Below are 20,698 nucleotides of genomic sequence, written 5' to 3' on the forward strand. Positions count from 1 at the left end.
AGGTTTCTATTGAATATACACACCAGCTATCTGGACAACCTTGGGACGTGATACAGCCCAATATTTTTTTCTGGTTCCATTTTTGAAAAAATTTCGTATGCGGCCAATTAATCAGCCATTCAGAAGCAGTATCTCTAAAATATTAAATGTCAGGTGTTCATATCCAATTACCACAATATTCTAAAACAGCGCATGAGCAATGGACAGCAGCAGCATGTTTAGGTTTTGCTCCAAACACAAAAGGAAAATTGACAAAACCAGCAAAATGCACTGAATGAAGGTTAGTGCATTCCACCTGCCAAATGTGGTAAACTCCATTTAAAATTTTGGGAATTCTTGTAGAAAATAATCATATGGAAAAAGGGGATATAGCACCAGTTAGCTTCCCCTGAAGAACATGTCCAAAATTTGGCAAAAAATACTTGACAAAATATATAGATAGCATTGTGAAGATAAGTTAAATTAAGCGGATAGCCACCTCAAACTTCACTCCATTGCTGTAATTCAAGTGCTACTTGAAATTATGAAACCAGTCGAAGCAGGAGCCACCTTGTGAATGTCCTGCATTTGAGGTCCACAAGGAGAAACTGTACTGCTTTCCCCTGAATACTTCAGATCAGTTATTTGTGCAAGGACTTCACAGGAGGTTCACGAACTTCTCGCCGTCAACTTCGATATATTTGCAGGATAACAATCTGGATTCTTACTCTCACCATGTGCAAGAGGGTTCACAACAGAGAAGAGCAGAACAGAAGGCTAATAAAAAATACAAATAAATTAGCAAATTTGTCTTCTACGAAAAGGTCTCTATTCTGTCAAAAAAGGAACGTATCTGCCAGAAGAAAGCTATCTCAGCAGAAGGAAGCTATCTCAGCAGAAGAAAGCTATCTCAGCAGAAGGAAGCTATCTTAGCAGAATTAACCTTGCGTACCATCGGATTCAGCAAAACGTTGAATTAGACATGCATGCTCCTTATACAGACAAAGTCCAGTTTCTCCATAAAATTAACCAGCATCTTCGAGTGTTAGGTCGATACTAACCCCAGCACGTTCTTCCTGTTTCAGAGCTGCAGCTTGCAACTTTGCTTCGTACTCCGCTTGGACTTGATCTCGTTTCTTCAAAACATTCTAGGAAACAATGCAAGAGAAACAGCGTGAACATTGGAAACCATGTGCCCGGAATGCAACACAAACCTTGTGCCTGGCATGCAACACAAATCGTGTTCCTGGCAGCGCCAGATCCAGAATCCTTGCACTCGGACAACAAAGAAACCTTGTGTCTTCAACACTACGAAGGACTCCTGAGAAAATTGCAATATTGCAATCAGATCTAAGATTTGTTTCTTTGGGCAGTCTGAGCAAGTGAGCATTACAAATGATTTCTCAATGGGAAAAATTACTTTGGTAAATATTTGTTTGTGACCGAAAAAGGCTTTTATGACATTGTGTTTAATTTTTTTTTTTTTTTTAAGTAATCAGTGGGTGCTGTGATATTTTGCCAAGGACTCCTACGTGCAGTGCAGTCAAGGGAAAGGTTGGGAGGTGGTACTGCGATTACATGGCATTACACATTTTCAAAAATGATTAGTTTGCCTGCCGCAGTAAACTTTCTTGAGCGAGACAAAAGAAGAGTGGATCGATACTTATGGAATATCGGTGAGAACAGTGATGGGTGATTCGGATTCAGCAGAATTTTAGGACAAGGCCGTTTTTCCTGCAAATCAAATACCATCTTCCAAAATCACGCGGCGATGATGGCACTTATGAAATCAAGACTCCATCGGCTGCAACAGGTTCTAACAGTAGCGTTGGTGTTGCTGGTCACCTGAGAAAAGAGGTGGCTATAAACGACATCCCCTTTGCATCATCAAGTCAGATTTCAACTCGTCCATCCCAAATGGAAAATTGACAACTTGCTTAATGCTAAACCACAAAGCTTGACTCTACTGCGCAATTGCCTTCTGATCTTGGTCTGACAGATTACCGTAGCATTGCTCTGCTCCACTTGCCACCCCGAATGTTTCAGACAAAATGGTAGCTGGAATTAAACAACGGGATTGAAGTAGTTCCAATCGTGAGGACAGGAGTCTGGCTCCACAGACACCTGACACACTTCCAAGTCACTCTTCCTTCCCAACAAACGCAAAAGAAAAAGCTTGACATACTTTGCAATAAATACAATCTAGATGCTCCCCGCAGATCCACCAATCAAAACATACTCAATATTTATAGAGAAACTCTAAATGGGCTGATATGGGCGTGTCGCGATGCACCATGGAAACAACCCACCTGGCCTTCATTAGAAAGGTAAAAGGGCACCTTCTCCATCCCTCGTACCTTCAATTCCTCTGCAATGAAGTGCCCAAGTGTGATCTTTTGCAGTGTTCAATTTCCCATTTCCTCTAGAATAGTGCAATACTTTGGCAAACTGCATTAATATCCCCACGTGAAGCAGCTATCCCTCTTAAACTTCGTCTTATCCAACTAAAGATATTACATAGAACCTATCTCACAGGGGCAACACTCAGAAAGATCAGGCACAGGGAGGATTCACTTTGCCAAGTCAATGTGCAGAGAAGGCTACCTTCTATCATATCCTGTGGGATTGCCCTTACATAACGCCACTATGGGGGAGAGCTACACAATACTTGTGTACAGCTATAGGCAAACATCTACACTTAACACCAAAACTGGGGCTTCTCAAAATATGGGATGCAACAGACCTTACTGCAATAGAACAGCAATGGACCAACCTGGGATATACACTGGTTAAGCGCAGTATAGCAATGCATTAGGGAGCTGTCGGTTATCATGGCGCCCGTCACGTCGGGATTCTTTTCATCTTCAAACATTTACAAGTGCTGTTGCCTTTCCGAGGGATTAAATCCTTCCTTTCAATATTTATTTCCCCCGAGGAGCCTTAACCACACCTTCAATATTGAAGACCCCATTTTATATTCTATGCGCCAATCTGAATATTGAGTACTCTGCTTCATTTATGTCTTACTGAAGGATTTACATACATCTATTGACTAAAGCCCTGAAGAAGTTCCTGTGGTAAAGGGAACAAAACACGTTGGCTGTTTGCGGTTTCTAAAATAAAATAAAAATATTGCTTTGGAATATACTTGTTTATTGGGACTTAACTCTGAGTGCACCTTCCTTTTTGTGAAATTTCTTGGACTATTGAACATCTAACAACGACAGATGTTGGAAGTTGCTGCACCAAATTAAAAAAATCTTCTTAGACTTAGGAATTGAAGCTCTTAACCTTGTCCATCGTTGGTGTTGTTTGTTTGTATATGCATTAGGGAGCTGTCGAGGGGCCGACCCCGAGAAGGTGGGCTAAGGAAATGGATAAATGTATGATCGCCGAAAAAGAAGTATTCAAACACAGAGGGTGTCACAAGAATTGGGATAAAAAGTGGGGCACATGAACCCCTACCGTGGAGAATTATGTACCTCCCCCACCACTGAGATGGAGCTACAAGAGAAGCGAGGGAATGGACATATAGGATTGTTGGAACCTTAACGAAAGCCCCCATAGGGACCTGTCCTTGAATTCTGTGTATAATCATGTTATGATTACCAAACCAAGTGTGACCTGTACTGTTTCTTTCAAACTAATAAAACGATATATAAAAAAACAAAAAATTGTGCAATAGTTTTGTGGGGGTGGAAAATTCCTGCACACAAATATTCTTGATTAAATTATTTCCATACGAATTTTTGCAAAAACAATTCAATGCTTTGAGTGATGTCTCAGTGCTGCTCCCTCACTGCTACGACCCACAGTTACAAACAAGGCACTATATCTATACTTGGAGCTATTAAAAATACCACTAGTGAAAATGACCTTTCAAATAATTTGAGTTCAAGAGCAAGTGTTGGTGTAAAGGGTAGTATTAGTTTCACGGTTAGACTTCGTATTAGAGTACAGTTTAGGGGTACTTTCAGGTGTCAAGTATATTTTGGGTTAGTGAAAGCTTAATTTACAAGGTCCAAGTTTAAAATTAATGGTGGGGGTATGGGGAGGCATAAGAATAGGGGTGAAGTGGAGTGTTAGAGTCCATCTTAGAGGTGGAGTAAAGTCTGGGTTTAGGGTTTGTGTAAATAACCTGTATAGGTTATATCTGGATTATAGGATATGCATACCTAATATGGTAGTTCAAGGTACCCTTTTCTATGTAGCGGCTTTCTATATAGTGTCATCAAACAGTTTTATGGGTCATAAAATGATGAACTGCGTATATCCACAAAGTGTCTTTACATACTGAATAAACTTGAATAAACCTCTTCTGAAAATTGTCCTGTGTTCATACGTGTACTTAAATTTGTTAAAACTGTAACAGGTGTGCCTCTGTTACTGATAGCAAACTATTGCATTCCCAACACCTGTATACGTGTGTATCAGACTAAGGGTGCAAGCATGTGTGCGTGCTTGTGTGCACCCAGGTGCATCAAATCAAAGGTACAATGGAAACAACATGAGTTGCAATGAGCTAGGTGCACATACGAATGCTAGTCCTCAGTTATGCTTTCAACAAATGTTATACCTTGGAAACACAAGCAGAAAGATGGCCATACATTGTCCTTTTCAGTGGGCTGTTCGAGGAGAAGCTAAACCCCCATGGAAAGCTTGGCCATACCTTCATGGATTCAGAGTAGAGGATGTACTCTCTGAGTACCGGCATGCAGTCCTCAATCATGTCCTCCGTCAGTTCCTCCAGCGCAGCGCTGCAGTTCCCAATGCACGCCGACACGCCTTCCAGCGGCTCCGCGAGTTCATCCTCCAGGCCACTCCAGGTGGAGTACACGGGTCCATACTCTCGCAGTTCCACCAGGTACTCTGAGAGGAAAGGAATCCGAGTTATCACCTGTATTGTTGCACACTTATCGCAAAAGTATGTGATCTGGCTCCAGCTACCAGCAGCAATGTGCTGAACCAAGCCTGGGCTTGTCAAAAGAATATTTTTTTAAACTTGAGGCATTAGCTACCCAACTGACACACTGAAGACAAACTGCGTAACCAGGACAATAACAACCCAAAATATTAAATGAAGAAGGTTTCAAATGAAAGCAGTCAGAAACTGGAACTTTAGTAGTAGATAAACCGACACAATCTTTCCCACCCTCATGCAGTGCTTCCTACACAAGTAATCAGTATGCGGTAGTCAGAAAATATATGCTTTGGTGCCAATAACAAAAAAACAGAATGGGTTGAATTTAAGCAAAAACACAAATCTTAAAATAGAAGTAGTTACATCATCGTAGCTGAAAGATGGTAAGAAATGCTGCAAATCTATGTGGAACTCGACCACTAAATGCAATGTCATTTTACTGCAAGAGACCACAAGGTCCGTCTCATAAGAAATCATGGCAGCAAAAGTCTTTGCCTACACATATTTCAGGAATTTTCAACAGAGAACAGCCACCCGGGAGCGCTCTATGCCGGTGACTGTTCTGCAATGAAATTGCTGCGTAAAAGCACATTACTTGAGTTAACACCTCAGCTTATTACCCCAGCCCCTAATCCTATCCTACAGCTATCATTTTTAGGTCTCGCCTAGCGACGCAGAGCATGCGCTGCACGCTTGCGAGACTATTGTCATCGGTTTTGCTTTGGAAGCGGGGTTGAAGCTCCACCCATGCTTCTCATTGGTGCACGTCAAAAATGCGTGCTTTTGATAGGAAGGGAGGCAAGTTTGTTCCCTCCCTGTCTCCTGTTTGCCATGCCTTCCCGTACAGGAGATGTGCACGTGTACGGCTCGCAGCGTTTCAGCACAATGCGCGCATGGCACGCTTTCACTTTCCCTCCCTCTCCCCGTCAGGCAGTCACGCAGCAACCCTCACTGTTAATCCCTAATGTGGTATGTGGTTTAGAACTGCGTGTAACGACGGCGAACTGCCTGACACCACCTCTCACCGCCCCCACTACTCAGCAGGAGCAGCGGTGTCACCGAGTCACAAACGCTGTCTTGCAGGAAGAACAGCGGTCGGCAAGGTAACTGCTGCTTAAATGGATGAATTGGAACTTGGTCTCTAAAGATGGCCCTGTGTGTTTTATCTTCATTCCATTTTATTTATGTAACTAGCACATCACAAATGGGGGCCGCGCTTTTAATTTGTTCGTAGTTTATATTTTGGACAGTGCACCTTCATAGTAGCATGCACACCGCGCTTAATAAATAAAATGGAGACTGCGCTTTTGTTTTCTGATGCGGATCACCAAACACAACTTTACAAATTGCCTTCGGGCTGCCGGTGCCAAGGGGGACGTCACATCCGATTCCTGCTGCTGGAGCGGGGAGTTTGATTAAGGAATAGATATGAATATAGCCTATGGTACAGGGAAATAAAGGTTTTAACCGTAATTAGACAATTGTTTTTCCACGTGTCAACACTGGGCGCAGCCCGCAGGGTCCATAGTTCGGAAGCTGGCCACTAACCCACATATCTCTCTCTCTCTATTCCTGGCACTCTCTCCATTGCTTTTTGCTGCACTCCCCAGCGCCTGGCACTGTGTCCATCTCTCCCGTCTCCTCTACATCCATCCTCCCTGCCCTGTCTCCTCGATCGCAGTGTCTTTGTTCCCTTTGGAGTCCTATCGCCTCGGTGCTTTTCCTCCCCCCCTCGCTTTCTTCCTCTCTGCCCCCCATTCCCTCCCTCCCACTTACTCTCTTCTTCCTTCATCTCTCCCTACTTCTCGGTCTCCTTTCCCCATGGTTCTCTCTCTTACTTTTCTCTCTCTCGCCCCTCTCTGAAAATGCGAGCTGGAGGTGACATTAAGTGTGAAAGCACCAAGGTGTGAACCGGGAGAAGAGGCGGGGTGGGCGGCAGGTAGAGGGTCAAAGGTGGCACTGGATCTCAGAGAGGTGAGAAGGGGCGGGAAGCAGTCTGAGCACAAAAACAACACCAGAGCAAGAGGCAGACGCTCCGCGGGGAGCCTGGTGTAAACCGAAGAAACGTACACTTCTTTGCACTACAAAGCAGCCGAAGTGCGCCTTTCACTACAGCCAACAAGCGGCTGCAATTGCCGGCTCAACAGACGGGGAGCAAAGGAATACAAACATTTGCAATGCAATATGTCTCGCATTTACGCGACTTTGAGCTATTCACATTGCAAATAACAATGCCTTTTATTTTTGTTTTAAAAACATAAATAAAAGGCATTATCATTTACAATGCCAATAGCTTAAACTCATGCAAATGCGAGACCGATTGCTTTGCAAATGCTGTTTTCTGTGCCACTCTTCCCACAAAGTCTTTGCTCTTTTTCAGGGAAGAGCTCCTCTGAGTGATGTGCACTGTGGACTACGTGGCTTTAATTTCTCATATCCCCAACAACACTCCTACTGCCGTAAAAGATTTCTCAGCCGACACTGCATACCCTAGTAAAAGAAGAAGGTAGGAGTTGTCGATGCAAGGTGTGTAGGATATTGACGCAATTTTAGGACAGTGGAGGGTAGTGTCCTTCATACTCTCCAGATAACAACACAGAGCTATTTTAAAGGTAAAACACAGCCCAAATGAAACAAGCATTGGCATAGCCAATAGGTCTCGCCTTTGGGACCTTATAAGTGTTTAGCCATGCAACAGTTGCATAACTAAATACTTATAAGGTTCCAAAAGCGAGACCTATTGGCTATGCCAAGCGGCCTGTGGCCGCGAAAGTAAGAAGTGATCGCGATCAAACATCAAAGCGGCTGTGCGGCCGCTAAAGTGAAAGTAATCGCAGTAAAGCGTGGCGCGCGTGCCCGCGCACATGCACTGTAGCTCTAGGCTGGCCTGGTAGCACTTTTTGGAGCCCTCTCAATAAGTCTCGCCAGACCAGCGCATGCGCCGGGTCTGGTGAGACCTAAAAAGGTGACTTCACCTACATCAAGTTGGGCTGCAAGGGATGTCGTAGTTTAAGGATTTAACATGCATCTCTGCACTTTGTGAGTAGTAGCTACCCTGGGCTAATGACTAGGAGTGATGCAAGCTTTTAGAGCGGAGTTAGTCTGATATAGGTTCCTGGAGTAATGTTAAAGGCTGACGTCAGGTTATGTAATGACATCATAGTTTCACGTCTTATTCTTGGAGAGACATTTCAGTGTGCGGTCTGGCAGTGTGCGGTCTGGCTTCTGAAGGTTTGTTAGTTTGACGTCAGAATCATGTGATATGATGCACATCTCCAGCACAGTGACGCTGCCGACGCAAAGCTGCAGAGCTCGCCTGTTTCCTCAGGTCCAGTCCAGCTGTTCTCTGTGCATTGTGGGATTTGCAGCCCTGGGTTGTAACGCGATTAAAAAAAAACTGCGGGTCTCGGAATACACAACCTAAACTTGGACTGCACGAACTAGTAGGGACCGAGGAAACTTGAGTGCGCTGCCCTTTTCAGGACCAAATGTGGAGGTGCGTGGAGTAAAAAAAGATAAAAAACAGAAAGCTACTATATTGTTGTGCATATCGAGCAGATGCTGGAATGAAATAAAACAGGAAACAATAAAAACACCAGGATGGGCAAGTCCACCTCACTAGAGGCCGCCCTACAGTAGATCCCTTCACTTGCTGGTCCTGGGGAGCTGTAGGTTGCTGACTGTTTAGCATGGTGCACCAACTCACTCACCGTTCTCACTCTTGCACTAATCCCTCGTGCATAATGAATTCGATCATCACTCACTCATGTATGCATGCCCACTCTCCATCATACTCATTTACCAACTCACACCCACTGACTCAATCCTGTATGAGCTTACTTTTACACACAAGCACATTCATTCACTCAGGCATTCACTGACGCACGCACAGACTTTCGAACTAAGACATCGCATAAATGCCCTCACTCATGCGTGTACTTCCAAGCACTAGGCTAGAGAAGCCACCAGAAAGAAACTGCATCGGGTGCACGTGAGTGCATCCCAAACTGGGGGCAGTGCACTTGTATATACTACATCATCCGACGCTACCACCATGATAAGCAGCTGCGGGAAGAGTCCAATCTTTGAAAATAGGAGAGCGTGTGAGTGAGGCAGAGAGAAGATTCTTCATTCTACGTCACAGGGGCATCGCTGTGACGAAGCAGGTCGCCCTTACCATCCCTACAGTTGCTTTCCTTCAGACGGTCTCCCAGGGCAGCAAACGTTTTGTTTACGCCGAACAGGGTACTTCACTGCTCCAACGCCTGTCCTAGACTCCTTCATTGATATAAGTTTAACACTAACATATAGTAACCATACGTTTAGATGCAAACAACTACGCGCACTGAGTGTAGCATCTGCACCGTGGCAAAAAAACGGGAAAACGGAACACCGAGATGTGATGGCCCGCCTCTGGTGTCCACACGTTTCCCGCGCTTTATTGCCCATGATAGATGTCCGTACCTGTACGGACTTGTTGTATTTACTTTTTAAGCTATGCATTATTTGCTTTGCTTTTTACATCACTGGCGAGGTCGTTTTTGTGTTTCAACACTGAAGTGTTAAGTATTTTCCTAATGTATTAACATAGCAACGTAAATGGCTTTCGTGGAAGACGACAGGCTGATAGGTTTCTTGAGTGATGTCGTGGTCTGTTGGTATGTCTTGCAGTGATGTCACAGTCGAACAGTGGGTTCCTCCAGTGATGTCACACTCTGACAGCCGGTTCTTTGAGTGATGCAAGCTTTTAGAGCGAAGTTAGTCTGACATAGGTTCCTGGAGTAATGTTAAAGGCTGACGTCAGGTTATGTAATGACATCATAGTTTCACGTCTTATTCTTGGAGGGACATTTCAGTGTGCGGTCTGGCTCCTGAAGGTTTGTTAGTTTAACGTCAGAATCATGTAATTCACGACATGCCACGAGATCCTCGTGTTACCATAGGATGACATCAGGACCCTAGAGTGACGTCAAAGTGTGTTGTCAGATTCCTGGAGCTTTGTTCCAGTGATTCGGTCTGATGTTTGATTTGTTCAGAGTTGCATAACAGGTTTTCAGAGCAACAATGTTACAGTACGACGTCAAGTGCCAAAAATGCTTCACAACCTGTTCGCACTCTGATGCTGATTTCCAGCAGCGGTTACAGTCTGACCTGATAAACATGGGTCATGTCACAGTTTGATGTCACGCAGAGGAAGTGGTATGATAGTCTGTTGATAATTTACTGCAGTGATGTGACTTTTTGATGTCATGCACATGGAGTGACGTCACAGTTTGATGCAACTTTCTTGAAGTAATGTCACTGTTTGCTGCCATGCACATCAAGAGATGTGTCAGTCCGAGTCACGTTGCTCGAAAAAAAATAGAATGCAGAATGTGATATCACTACACCAATCAGGACTACACTGAAGACAGATCTCTCTCTTTGGAAGGCAATGCAGAATATTGTGTGCTGTGAAATTTAAAACAAAACTTTTACAGTAACCTTTAACAAGCGTTGGCCGCGCGCGAGCGGCCGGAGACACGATATGTGGTGGGGGAGGGGGAGAAGCGGGAGTTGTGTGCGCACGTGCGTCATCGCGATCGCTCTGAAAGCGAAAGTGATTGAGATCGCGATGACGCACAAGTTTTCAAAGTGCTGCTGAAGGCTAGGTCGCGTGAACGCAATCGCTAGGCCAGCCAGCAGCGCTTTGAAAACTCACATACAAAATGTCTCTCCGAGCCAGCGCATGCGCTGGGCTCAGCGAGACCTAAAAGGGTTTGGTGCATTGTGTTCCCACCGGGCTTACGGTTCCATAGGCGCAATGGGCCCAAAACGCCACTGTCAATGCCACTACCAATGTGGCAATGTGCTTTATCCCTAAAGAGCGGGTCATCTGTGGTCTTCCCCCACTTAGAGGGTGGATGGAGTCCTGTATTTTCACACTGAGAGACCTCTCCAAATATACCACCAAAACTGAAACTAACTGCTTTAACTCTGCCTGAACTAAAACACAGTTAGGTTGAAGAGGTGGGAGTGTACTGGCATGGTGCATGCCCAATGCATATGTGTGCCTTCTCCACAAGAAGCAATTATCTGCATACAGTCTCACAAGCGTGGTAGTACCGGCCAATCCCAGCCGGAACCTGAATTATGGAGCTCTAGCTTCCACCTGCAGTGAACCCATCCACTAAGGGACAAATGCTACCACCCCACTTAGTAACACCACTCCATATGTGCAAAGCAGTGGGATGTTCACCTTCCGACAACTGAAGGACTTTCCGGCACAAGGAATAAGAGAAGACGGAATGGAAAAAATCACCACACTCAATCCTTGTTGCTTCCCAGAATGGCTTCTACAAGTTGGTTTGAGAGACAGGGGCACACAGAAGACATTCTAAAGAGCACTGCAACATGTTTGCCTTGGCCTTCACAGAGACCCCTTCTGGGCATAAAGCAAGTGCTGCCTTCTCTGGATAAAGCTCGGTTTTCTTGTAGAGCCGGATGGTAACAGCTTGGTACAGCATGTAAACCATTAATCACAAGAAAGGCCCGGCCACAAAGGTAGGAGGAGGTAGTTCTAAGGACTCCAGACTTCAGCGGCTCTGTTGAAGCCAAAGCTAGAAATATATGTTCCCGAAGTGCCTTTTTGGTTAAAACACAGCTGCAGTAGTTTTGGACATGTAACAAAAAAACTAACTAACTTGAGACAGCAAACGCGCAATAGTCACTGGGGCTGCAAACCTAATGAACAAGTTACTTACCTTCGGTAACGATGTATCTGTAAGAAACATCAGTTAGTTAGATTCCTCACCTTAGAATATCCACAGGCGTCAGGCTGGATCCGGAAAGATTTTTGTAGCAACACCCCTTGCGTGTCGCTAGGCGTAGTCTGCGGCTCCGCGTCCGTCGTTGGTGTCGTGCACCGGAATGACGGAGTACTTAGACGCCGCCCTCGCGCGCTGACGTCAGTTCTTGTACATAGATTTCCGCGCCAGGGACGCTGAGCCATGCAAGAGACCGACACTGGTGCCAAAAAATCTAGGGCCCTGAAAGGGAGAACCTTATCCCTAGATGTCGGGTCGCAGAATGGGGAGTCTGGGTGGGTCGGTGAGGAATCTAACTAACTAATGTTTCTTACAGATACATCGTTACCGAAGGTAAGTAACTTGTTCATCTGAAAGAAACACGTTAGTTAGATTCCTCACCTTAGAATAGATACCCCAGCAATACCAACCCCGGTGGTGGGTCTGCGAACCAAGATCACACCAGAAAGTCCTGAAGAACAGAACGGCCAAAGCGGCCATCCCTCCGGACTTGGCTGTCCAGGCAGTAGTGTCTCGCAAACGTGTGCAACGAACCCCACATCGCCGCCTGACCGATGTCTTGCAAGGGGACTCCCCGTCCCAGTGCAGTCGTGACCGCTGTGGCCCGAGTAGAATGGGCCCGTAGCCCAACAGGAGGAACCTTTTTCGCCAAAGAATAGCAGGTCTTAATACACAATACGACCCACCAAGAGATGGTCCGCTTGTGTACAGCGTTACCCTTCTAAGCCCCTACGTATCCAACAAAAAGTTGGTCGTCCACCCGGAACTGTCTTGTGCGGTCCAAATAAAAGGATAGCGCACGTTTTGGGTCCAGACGGTGGAGCCTCTCTTCATCTTTTGAAGGATGCGGAGGCGGAAAGAAGGTGGGCAGCGTGACAGATTGCCCGATGTGAAAGGGAGTCACGACTTTAGGCAGGAAAGAAGGACGTGTCCGGAGGACAACTTTGTCCGGATGAACTGAAAGGAAGGGAGGCTTAGATGACAAAGCTTGGAGCTCACCCACCCGCCTAGCGGAGGTGATGGCCACCAAGAAAGCAGTCTTCAAAGTCAAAAGACGGAGGGGACAGTTATGAAGGGGCTCAAAGGGAGCGCACATCAGAAAAGTGAGAACAAGGTTCAAGTCCCACTGAGGCATTACGAATGGAACCGGAGGGTACATATGAGTAATGCCCTTGAGAAAGCGTGAAACAACAGGGGACTTGAAAAGAGAAGGCTGATCAGGAAGCTGTAGGAAGGCAGAGATAGCAGCAAGATAACCCTTCAAGGTGCCCAGAGCAGAGCCCTGCTGGGCCAAAGAAAGAAGAAAGAGGAGCCCTCAGAAAGAGGGTCAGAAAGGGGATCCACAGCCTTTGCTGTGCACCATGCCACAAATTTGTTCCACCGGCAGGCGTATACCGTCTTTGTGGAGGGACGCCTGGCTGCCAGAATGACATCACAGACTTCAGGAGGCAAGTCAAACGGCATCAACTGCCGCCTCTCAATCTCCACGCATGTAGGTGGAGGCTGGACAGGTTTGGGTGGAGGACCGTCCCCTGCTGCTGCGACAGAAGATCCTCCTGAAGAGGCAGTCGTAGCGGGGGATCGATGGACATACTGAGTAGCTCGGGATACCAGTACCTTCGTGCCCAATCCGGAGCCACCAAGATGACTTGGGCCCGGTCGCGCCTGATCTTCTTCAGCACTCTGGGCAGAAGTGGTATAGGCGGAAAGGCGTACAACAGACCGCAACTCCACTCGCGACGAAAAGCGTCTCCGAGCGAGTGCCGCCTTGGAAACTCCAACGCGCAGAACTGCCGACATTGCGCATTCTCTTCGGTGGCGAATAGATCTAACCAAGGCTCTCCCCACTGCAGAAAGAGACCTTGCACCACGTCCGAGTTCAGACGCCATTCGTGATCCATCATTCACCGGCGGCTGAGTTCGTCCGCTCTGGCATTCAGAGAGCCCGCCAGATGTTGAACCACTAGGGTGATGCCCTGGTGTTCCAGCCATGTCCAGAGGCGCAGAGCCTCCTGACAAAGGGTCCACGACCCCACCCCGCCCTGTTTGTTGCAATACCACATGGCGGTGGTGTTGTCTGTGAACACCTGCACGACACTTCCTCAGACAGAGGGAAGGAAGGCTTTCAGTGCAAGTCGGATCGCCCTCAGCTCCAAAAGATTGACATGGAGCCGAGTCTCCGCCAGAGACCAGAGTCCTCTGATCTCCGCCTCTCCCATATGGCCCCCCCATCCCAGGAGGGACGCATCCGTCACTACCACGTGCTCCGGTTGGGGAAGTGAGAGGGATCTGCCGCTGACCCAATTGCGATTCGTGAGCCACCACTGCAGCTGTTTCGCAGTGTCCTCCGAGATCAAGATGTGGTCGGACAGGTTGCCTCGATGCTGGGCCCACTGAAACTTCAGGTCCCACTGCAGAGCCCGCATCCGCCATCTGGCGTGAGGTACTAACAGGATGCAGGAGGCCATCAGCCCCAGAAGCCGCAGCACCAACCTGACCGAAATCCAGGACAGAGGCCGGAAGATGGGAATCAGGGCTCAAATGTCCAGGACCCGCTGTTCCGGCAGATAGACCCGGAACTGCGCCGAATCGAGAACCGCCCCTATAAAAAAAAGGAGCGTTTGGGAGGGACTCAGGTGCGACTTCGGCACATTGATGGAGAACCCCAGCGAATGCAGGAGGTCTGCCGTAGTCTGGAGGTGGGAGACGACCTGCTGGGGCGAGCCCGCCTTTAACAGCCAGTCGTCGAGATAGGGGAAGACTGGGACCCCTGATTTGCGCAGATGAGCTGCGACCACCGCCATCACTTTCGTGAACACCCGAGGGGCACTGGTGAGGCCGAAGGGGAGCACAGTGAACTGAAAGTGCTCCTGACCCACCGTGAACCGCAGGTAACGCCGGTGGGCCGGCAGGACGGGGATGTGGAAATAAGCGTCCTGCAAGTCCAACGCTACCATCCAGTCTCCAGGGTCTAGGGCAGCAAGAACCTGAGCCAAAGTTAGCATCTTGAACCGTTCCTTCCGGAGGAAGGCGTTCACGCTTCTGAGATCAAAGATCGGGCGTAGGCCCCCTTTGCCCTTCTTGGGAACCAGAAAGTAGTGGGAATAGCAACCACGACCTACTTCTGGACCAGGAACGTGCTCGACGGCCTCTTTGGCCAAGAGGGCCGAAACCACCTCCCGGAGAAGATGCAAATGATCCCGACATATGGTGGTTCTGCGGTGGCATGGCTGGAGGGGTTGTCTCGAAGGGGAGGGAGTAGCCCCTTCGGACGATATGCAGCACCCACCTGTCCGAAGTAATGGAGCGCCAGTGGAGCAGGTGATGGCGAACTCTGCCCCCCACTGGCGTTGAATGGGCCTGAAAGCTCGGACTAGGAGGGCTTTGAGGCGGATGCTGCCGGGGTGGATGTGGACTGACCGGCACGTTGTCCTCCAGAACCGCCTCGGCGGAAACCACGTCCGCGACCGCGTGCAGGTTGGTTCTGCGGCCGGTGGCTGGGCGGACGGGAGGAGGCGCCCCTTCCTTGGCCACGAAAGGGGCGAAAGGCGGAAGTTTGCGGCCGCAGGGCCGAAAGACCCAAGGACTTGGCTGTGGCCCGGGAGTCCTTGAACCGGGCCAGCGCACTGTCCGCCTTCTCGCCAAAAAGGCGAGTGCCATCGAAGGGCATGTCCATGAGGGAGCTTTGGACATCCCCTGAAAACGACGTGGACCTCAGCCAGGCGTGGCGCCGAAGCGCCACCGTAGTGGAAATCGCCCGACCCAGCGAGTCCGTGGTGTCTAGTCCACATCTAATGGCGTGCCGTGCTGCATCTCGCCCATTAGCAAGTGCTTGGGTGAGTCGCTCCCGGGCCTCCTCCGGGCACAAGGGTAGCACGTCTTCCACCGTATCCCACAGCGAGTGGTAATAACGGTCCAAAAGGCAAGCGGTATTTAAATACCGCAGTCCCAAACTCAGGGACGAGAACAGTTTCTTGCCAAACTGCTCCAACCTCTTGGATTCCCTATCTGGAGGAGCGGACGGGAAGGAGGATTGGGAGGTTGAGGCCTGGATAACCAGGCTCTCGGGGTGGGGTGTTGGGAGAGGAATGTGGGGGTCGCCCGGAGCAGGGCGGTGGAGCCGGGCAACGTTCCTGTCCACAGGAGGGACTGTGGAGGGCTTGGACCAAGTGCCCTGGAGAACGTCAATGAGGGCCTCATTAAACTGCAGCAGAGGCTCAGTGGAGCTTGCTGTCGGTTGAAGGACCTCGGTGAGGACGTTAGTCCTCACAGCCACAGCAGGCAACTCGAGCCCTAGGGCTTCGGCCGCCTTGCGCAGCACCACAGAAAAGGCTGCACCTTCCTCCGAGGCCAAAGTCGGAGGAGAGATTAATCCACAGTCTGGAGAGGTATCCAAACCACTGGCGTCCCCCAATTCCTCTGCCCAGTCCTGAGACAATTGGGCCTGTTCGGCCAGAGGGTCCCGAGACCCCTCCCAGTCGCCCTCATCATCCGATTCCTGGTAGACAGGAGGAATAATCGCAGCCGGACGGTGGATGAAGCGGTCACCCATCGGCGCCGGTAACGGCACCGGTAACTACCGGCGCTGAGTCCGAAATAGGGCTAAACTGAGGCTCGACGCCGTGCGGGGACGGCGTCGGGGGCGGAACCGGTGACGGCACCGGCGGAGGAGGCGTCGTGAGGTCGACCGGCGCCGGCAGAGATCCAGGCCTGGATCCCTTGGGGACCTGCGGCGTCGGGGCCGGAGCCCTCGACGGCGCCGGAGCACCCGGCACGCGAGGTCGCCCAGTCAACCCTGCGGGGCCCGAAGGTGCGCCGGCAGGCGTCGACGGCGGAGCCAGATTCCTCATGGCCGAGAGGAAGGCACTGATCTCCGCCAGAGTCGCGTCAGTCCCAGGGACCGGAGGGTATGGGGACGAGCGCGGCTCCTGCGGCTCCGACGGAGCCGCGGGGGTGGAACCACCCAGACCCTCGGCCGGGTCGCGCAACCGGCGACGGGAGTCCGAAGAGCGAGGAGGCAGGACGCCGCTTGGACTTCTTAGAGTGTTTGGAGTGACGGGACTTCCCCGAAGATCCCGACGAGCGATGGCGATGGCTGCGGCTCCGCGAACGATCCTTGGACCTCCTCCTGGACCGGGACCGAAAGCGACGCGGAGCCGAGTGACGAAGCTCGAGTAGCTTACGGGACCGCTCCCGCCTAGCCTTCGACGTCAAGGCCTGACAGTCGGGGCACGACTCCGCGTAATGGTCGGCCCCCAGGCAGTACGGGCACCGGCGATGGTGATCCGTTACCGACAGCAGTCGGTGACAGGCGTCACAATGCTTGAATCCAGGCATCCTACCGGCACCAGATGTCGAGTCGAGTAACCAAAAGAGGTCAAAAAGTTAGTCAAAAAGTGACTAGGGGTAAGCTCTTCCCGGATCGGCGCTTACTGGCGTGGAAAAAAGAAGAACTGACGTCAGCACGCGAGGGCGGCGTCTAAGTACTCCGACGACGTCATTCCGGCGCACGACACCAACGACAGACGCGGAGCCGCAGACGACGCCAAGCGACGCGCAAGGGGTATTGCTACAAAAATCTTTCCGGATCCAGCCTGACGCCTGGGGATATTCTAAGGTGAGGAATCTAACTAACGTGTTTCTTTCAGATATGTTGGCGACTCATTGCACACAAATCCATAAAATTAACATTCTAGGCAGCGACTACCAATGGATAACTGTATCCCTGGGGCATCCAACGAAGGTGCAGCAAAGCTGGAACCAAGAGAGGTTATGAGGATAATTCTATCTGAATTATTTCTATCTAAGCATGAATATATTCTGTAGTAGCCACCTTTTAGAGACGGCCATTATTTATTAAACCAAATAACATTTCATTAATAAGTGTCCTATTTTTATTACAATAAACAAATTAGGGGTGGTCACATGAAGGTGCATCGAACGTCTTCAGACTTTGGTACTCCTCACCCATTTTCCCACTTTAACCCCATGGAACAAAAAAATAATGTATATCACGGTTGAGAAAATGAAAGCCATGAGTGTGGGAGGATACCATGAGCCATAAAAACACACCATCCGAGGGCCAAGTTTCAGGGAAACAAAAAACTTGCACAAGTTGTGGACCGTGACTTTCTGTACCAGGTTTGCTATTTTTGCAGCAGCAACACTTCTGGGCTCCCAGTTTATAACAGATGGAATTCCGTGAGGTTTAAGCACGTAAGATGAAAAAGTGATGCTTTAATGACAGTCAAAAATAGCACGAGTCAGTAGTGCAAAGGGAGTGAGACTATTGTTGCCTACCTGAGTATGCGGCCTTCCATGCACTCTGGGGGAAGATTCCTTGCTTGCACTTCACTACTTGAAGTGACAGCGCGTGTGAAGCGGACGGGGAATCGAAAATAAAAAAAAATATGGGAGCATTGGGGTGTCAGTGAGTGTAGGAGACCTGCCTTCCTAAAAAATATAGTGGGTATCGGGGGGGTAAAGGAGGCAGGCCATAGGAAACCGATGCAGCTCAGGATTATGGTTCACCCCCAGGGGTGAACGACATCCTCCCAGGAACCAGATAAAAGGTTCCGGAGAAGGGCGGCTTTATATACAATAAAAACATTTCTTTTTTTAAACACGCTTCAGACAGAAAGGAGGGGAAAGGCCTGCAAAGGGGTTTTCTCATAGGGGAAGACTTGTTGGCAATAAAGACAGCAGGTCAGTGAGTTTCCAGCAGTGACATATCCTAGAATTACTCTTATGTGGCTTGCAACAAGGGTCAAAATGACGACTTTTATCCCAAGAAGCTGAACCCATGAAAACCCTACTGCCAACATAGGTGGGCATTTAATTCCTGTTGCTCTGCTGTTAACCGGTTCATCCTAGGCTTCTCACTGTGCTTTGGAGACACGACTCATTCACTCACTCCCGCCACTTTCTTCTACGCTTTTAACACTTTCTCATCAGTTGTAAACAATGTATAATACATGATTGCATCATGCCACAACGTAAAGCACTGCTCTTGATGCACCCCCAACTTTGTCCAGCATACAATATATTGGCAGAGGCATATAAACCAACATTCTTAGTGACTTGAGCTCTTATCTGGCAGGTGTTTTTCTTCTTTTGGAATTCAGGGTGATATCTAGTCTGGAGTGTTGCATGTGCCCCTCTATGCAACATTGTACTCTTTTTAACACCCTGCATATTTTTTTTTCAATGTTTGTTGGAATACGTTTCTTGGCCTTCATTAGTTCAATGAAATGGAGCTGCGACCTCTGCCGTGGATAGCGGCGTGAGAAGCCATCTTACCTACTTCCTCTTTAATGATCCGCTGGGCGATTCTATCGATGGTGCCTAGCTTCAGAGCAAACGTGTCCAAGTATTCTCCAAGATATGCAAATTCTGGCGGTCGACTCCTCAACTTGTAGCCACCGGTGACGTATTTCACAGACTCCCCCATCTTCGAAAGTAGTGCTACACCGACTTTTTTATAGCTACTCAAGTCCTGTCGAAAAGAAGATACGGCAAGCACGATTAGTGCATAGAACTTTAAGAGCCGTAACGTCATGAGAAATTTCATGACAAAGCATATGCTTTCTACAGATACATCAGTATCAGGAACTAACACAAACACACAATAATAACAATAAGGGCAAGGGTCGTACATATGCAGGATACAAACTATGTTCTACATTGTTTCATTACTGAGGGGGTTAAACATTCTAACTACAGCCTAACATACATGACCGACTGAGGGAGAAGATGGAGGGGCAGAATGGAGACTTCCAAAAGGTGATCAACTCTGGTTGCGTGTGCATGAAATGTGGCATGGCCAGAACTGATCAATTCATTATAAATATACGCACAGCATTCTTTTAAGTTCACTTTGAAAGGGCATGTCCTATTGGTACAGTGCGAAGCACGCTCAATGAGTTTTTGAACGCTTTACAAATCACCATCATGTATGACAGCTGAAGGACATAAGACATACTGTTTCACTGTAGTTGAGGCATCTTGAGATGTAGAGTGATGGTCAAAGAAAGAGGATAAGTACCAGGCTGAAAAGCCCGTCTGTGTGGATAACAGGAGAGGAGTGGCTAAGGATGCTGGTCCTGGTGATGGGATTCACCATTGCCGATTGGATATGGGTGAAGAAAGCACATGTTGCGGGAAAATAGTCCTCAGGTGGTCAGAGTGAAAAGGAACGAACAGGGGAAGATGGTCCAGCTGAAAGAACGGTGTGATGGGTGATGTGGTGGTTTTGGTCCTGTGGACAGCGCTCAGCCAGAGGCTGAAGGGTGAATTCTCCAATGGGCGTTTTTGGTTAGGTTAATGATAGACCAAGGTTGTGTGCATTGGTTGTGGGCTCTTTGTGTTGATTGTGTTGTAAGGAGAGAAGTTATGTGGAATCTTGAGCTATAGAATGTAGTGGGTGAAATCTTTTCTGTATGTATGCACATATGAGCTTTATGGTGTAGGTGTTCTGAAGCTGGGACAGTCTAAGCGCAGAGGGTCTAAGGAGGTCGGGGGAAGCAGGGTTTTAGACTGGCCTTTTATACCTGTTACTTTAGCCTATGTTCCTTTCTCAACGAACCATTGGTGTCTTCTTTGGTGCGAGAAGTGCAGTCTGGACAGGGCAGTGTAAAAAACATTAACACAGGTTTTCAACATATGCATGATAGAGAATTACATATGTACTATTATATTATCATTTTATGAAAATTGTTTCCTCAGAAATTACCAGGCGAGGGGTGCGGGAGCCACAATATATGCAAAAGGCCTCATAAATATTTAGAGAATCGGAACTGTTGCGGTTATTTATGAAAAACTATAGGCCCTTTACTTAACCCCTTCGCTGCCAGGCCTTTTCCCCTCCTGTGCCACGCCCTTTTTTGGCTATTTGGGGTAGTGCGCGCTGAGGCCCCTGTAACTTTTTGACCACATAAGGTATCCACGCCAAATTTGCATCCTTTTCTTCCAACATCATGGGGAATCTAAAGGT

At 48.4% G+C, this 20,698-nt stretch overlaps 1 protein-coding gene across 1 annotated transcript in view; it reads right to left on the reverse strand.

Annotated features, from left to right (window-relative positions):
• Positions 1-20,698, reverse strand: part of SNX30 (sorting nexin family member 30) — a 234,057-nt gene that overhangs the window by 16,929 nt on the left and 196,430 nt on the right. Inside the window, exons 5-7 of the mRNA XM_085641260.1 lie at positions 19,006-19,201; positions 4,649-4,848; positions 1,041-1,127 (exon numbers count right to left, since the gene is read on the reverse strand). Coding sequence (XP_085497386.1) covers positions 1,041-1,127; positions 4,649-4,848; positions 19,006-19,201 — 483 coding nt within the window. The remainder of the gene's footprint in view (positions 1-1,040; positions 1,128-4,648; positions 4,849-19,005; positions 19,202-20,698) is intronic.

Source organism: Triturus cristatus, chromosome 2_2 (genome assembly GCF_964204655.1).
Source record: "Triturus cristatus chromosome 2_2, aTriCri1.1, whole genome shotgun sequence".
NCBI classification, from domain to species: Eukaryota; Metazoa; Chordata; class Amphibia; order Caudata; family Salamandridae; genus Triturus; species Triturus cristatus.